General features: G+C 34.4%; 1 protein-coding gene across 1 annotated transcript in view; it reads left to right on the top strand.

Moving 5' to 3' along the window:
* Window positions 1-736: 736 nt before the first annotated feature.
* Window positions 737-4,007, top strand: part of LOC107756037 (mucin-22-like) — a gene marked incomplete at its 5' end in the record, with an annotated part of 6,743 nt that continues 3,472 nt past the window's right edge. Inside the window, 4 exons of the mRNA XM_016573014.1 lie at window positions 737-789; window positions 888-1,158; window positions 3,589-3,665; window positions 3,772-4,005. Of these exons, the coding sequence (XP_016428500.1) occupies window positions 737-789; window positions 888-1,158; window positions 3,589-3,665; window positions 3,772-4,005 (635 nt within the window). The remainder of the gene's footprint in view (window positions 790-887; window positions 1,159-3,588; window positions 3,666-3,771; window positions 4,006-4,007) is intronic.

Below are 4,007 nucleotides of genomic sequence, written 5' to 3'. Positions count from 1 at the left end.
ATAGGGCCCTGCGCCTTTCTGGCTTGGGCCCTAATAATAATAATACAATTATTAAAACTATTTTTAAAGGAACAACCACATTATTTTTCTTCCAGAATGTTTTAATTTTATTGTAATTGTAAACCTTTGGTGTGCAGCACTTTGTTTGCCATCAAATGAAAAGAATTGTTACATTTTAAAAGATTCTATTCTTAAGGATTTATGCCTTTATTTGATTACCACTATTTTTGGTAATAAAGTTATGTAATGTAAAGTTACATGTATATGTAATAAAGTATAAATACAGAAGCATTAAAACAGACAACAAAGAATTTCTAAACAAATAAAACATTTCATATGACCATATTATTATAAAAATTGCAATAAAATATTAAGTTGTTAACATTTTATGAATTACATTTTTTAGACAAATTAAAATTGAATTAAACCATTAAAATGGAATGCAGAAAAATGAAAATGTAAAACAATGAATTTGAAAACAATAAAATGGAGAAAAAATAAAACAGATTTCATAGGGCCCTAAAAATATAATTATTGTTAAACTTTTAATAAACTGTTGTTAAAATGTTAACGTTTTATTATTTAAATTCAATTGAACATGCTTTTTGATAACTACAATTTAATTTTGTTGGGGGGGAGGGGGTTCTTTTTAACAAAACGGGAGTGCATTTCTTTTTAACAAAATGTGTTTTCTTCTTGCAAAATAATATATGTTAATAATAATTGTATCTTTCAGGAGAGGATCACAAGTTATTTCCAGACAGTACTGGTACCCCGTTTTAGAAATAGGTAACAAATCAATATTTAAGTAATTTTCTAATTACTTAAACATATTAACCAAGTCTTTCAATATGTTTTTCTCTGCATGGAATTTTTTTTTTTTGCAGCCATTAAAAAAAAACCCACATCCACTGCAATTACCCCAGCCACAACACCGACAGAGTCATTCAACTCATCACCAGCAACAACTATGTTGCCAACTTCATTTTTCCCAACAACTGCACAAACAACCACTTCAGGGCCATCAACAACCAAAACAACAATGTCTACAATTTCACTAGAGCCCCTAAAAACCAGCATTCAAGCACATATCAGCAAACAGAAGACCACTCCAAGTGAAATCTCAGAAACCACAACAGAGCTTCAAACTTCAGCACTGCCGGCAACAATCACCACTCCAACAACAATCTTACCAACTACCAACTCAAGACAACAAACAACCATCACACATACTACAACTTCAACAATGCTATCAAAAACTACCACTTCAAACAATATACCATTAGAAACCTCAAGGCAACTAACAGCCACCACACCAAAGCTCACAATGTCAGTATTTACAGAAACAACCACTCCATTAACCACTCCAGCAACTACCTCAATAGAGCTAACAAGCAGCATAAAACCCACAACCACTAGAAATAGTTTGGTATCGGCATTAAAATGGACACCGGAGAAAACTCCAACATCAGAGGGTGCTACAACCAGTACGCAGACTGTAAAGGATGGCTCAAATGCTCCAAAGATAACAACAACCGCCATTTCATCTGCAAATCTGCCTGCTACATCAGGAGCAGGAGTTAGTTTTGAAAGTACAACAGCTGAAAGAACATCCACAACTGCATCACCGGTTTCAGATACAACTTTATGGTCTACAGTGGCACCTGGAACAACAATGGCAGGAACGACAATTTTAATACCCCAAACAGGTTTGACAAAATATGTTATGATTACACACTACCATTCAAAAGTTTAGGAATGTTATAGATTTTTAAATGTTTTTGAAAGAAGTCTTATGCTCTGCTGCATTTATTTAATAAAAAAATGAAATATTATTCAAATTTAAAATAACCACTTTTTATTTTAATATATTTTTCAAATGAATGTTCTGTTTGAATGTAATTCCTTTACCACTAGTGGCAACAAACAGGGTCATTAAAATATATATTTTTTTTTTTTTTAACTTTACATGTCATGTTAAGAATGTAATGGCAAGTGCTGAAATTCTGTTACCAGTTAAACCAGTGAGACAATTCTGTAATTAAAGGGATACTTTAACCAAAAAAAGAAAATTCTGGCATAATTTACTCACCCTCATGACGTTCTAAACCTGTAAGACTTTTGTTCATCTTCGGAACACAAATAAAGATATTTTTTAATGAAATCTGAGAAATTTCTGTCCATACATTGACAGTCTATGCAACTGCCACCTTGACGCTTCAAAAACTTCATAAAGAGATCGTAAAACTAATGTAAATCGAGCAGTTTAGTCCAAATTTTCAGGTTTAATTTAGGCTTTTTTCCCACATGTTTACATTGATCAGCGAGCATAAGGTGTTCTGGATCCAGACTGAAGCTTGTGTAAATCTTAGTTACCACGGGATGTCAATCCCAGCAGACACAGAGAAACAAATAGAGACATAATTAGCTTAGCTGCTGTTCCAACCAAGCAAAATTGATTTGTTTAACCCAAACTAAAGAATAATAATGTGCATTTGATCAGATATAACTGCAGTACAAGATTATGAGATGCATTATTTGAATGCTTGGCCAAAGAGATGTGTCTTTAATCTAGATTTAAACAGAGAGAGTGTGTCTGAACCCCGAACAAGCTCAACCATACTTGCTTGATGCGCAAGGACAAACCTCATTGGTTTTTGTGGAAACTCAAATGTGCTGTGTAACACACGAGAATGAACCTCATTGGTTCTCACACGTCAAGCAAGCATGCTTGAGCTTCTGTTTGCCATAACTGATGTGTGCGTTGATTGATGTTTATATGTGAATAAAAGCCTAATTTAAAAGCCTAAAGAATAAAAGCCTAAATTAAATATGTTCATCATAAAAAGTCTATTCTGAAAATTTGGACTAAACTAAAAAGTGTCAAAGTGGTAGTTGCATAGACTGTCAATGGAGGGACAGAAATCTCTCATATTCCATGAGAAATATCTTCATTTGTGTTCCAAATTTAGAATGATTTGAAACGAGAGTGAGTAAATGACGACAGAATTTTCATTTTTGGGTGAACTATCCCTTTGCGATAATAAAGATGAGCTTCAGGAAAAGCAGAGAGACATTGTTTTAAATAATGTGAAGTTTTTGGGTTGGCCATTTTGTAATTTTTTTGTAATATACACGGCGATGGAAAACAACAACAAGCAAAATAACCAAGCAAAGTAATATTTAAAAGAACATTGATAGAGGAACATTTTAAGAAAGGAAAAGAAAAAAAAACTACGACAGAAAACAGTTGATAAAACAGTTGATTACTGATTACTACTGATATTGTACCACACTAAAAAATTTTAATGTTATTATTGTACACTAACTTGATACTCATTTGCTATACTGTACCTATAGGTGTTGTGACAACACTTCAGCCTACACAAACAGTAGCTACAACAGAGGCAGTGACAAGCAATGCAGTACAATCTGCAATAACAGAGTCATCATCACCTCAAGTCACAACAGAACCTTTAACAACCAAAACAGTTTCAATAACACCAAATGAAACAACAGTGTCTGCATCAGAAACAGCACCGCCAACAACAAAAATACCATCATCTAATGCAATTTTTACAGCTGCAGAGGCAACAAGTGCAACTACATTAACATCAACAGGAGCATCATCAGCATTGCCAACAACTGCTTGGGGCATAACCACAGCAACAACCCCTAACAATGGACCGAAAACAACCAAGTCTACACTAGCTGAGGTTTCATCTACTGTATTACTTTCTATGGCAGTAGATACTGTGACAACAACAACAGGCCTAGCAGAGTCTGCTACTGCACCCAAAGCTTCAACCTTTGTATCAGTGACATCAGCATTGCCAGCAACTGCACTGGGCTCAACCACAGCAGCAACTGTTAGCAATGAACCAGAATCAACCAAGACTACACTAGCTGAGGGTTCATCTACTGTGTTACATTCTGTGGCAGTAGATACAGTGACAACAACATCGAAAACAAGCTTAGCAGAGTCTGCTACTGCACCCAAAGCTTCA

Source organism: Sinocyclocheilus rhinocerous, unplaced genomic scaffold (genome assembly GCF_001515625.1).
Source record: "Sinocyclocheilus rhinocerous isolate Xijiao unplaced genomic scaffold, SAMN03320098_v1.1 scaffold3610, whole genome shotgun sequence".
Taxonomy (NCBI): domain Eukaryota; kingdom Metazoa; phylum Chordata; class Actinopteri; order Cypriniformes; family Cyprinidae; genus Sinocyclocheilus; species Sinocyclocheilus rhinocerous.
Note: the sequence above shows the minus strand (reverse complement) of the source record. Positions and strands in the feature narration are given on the sequence as shown.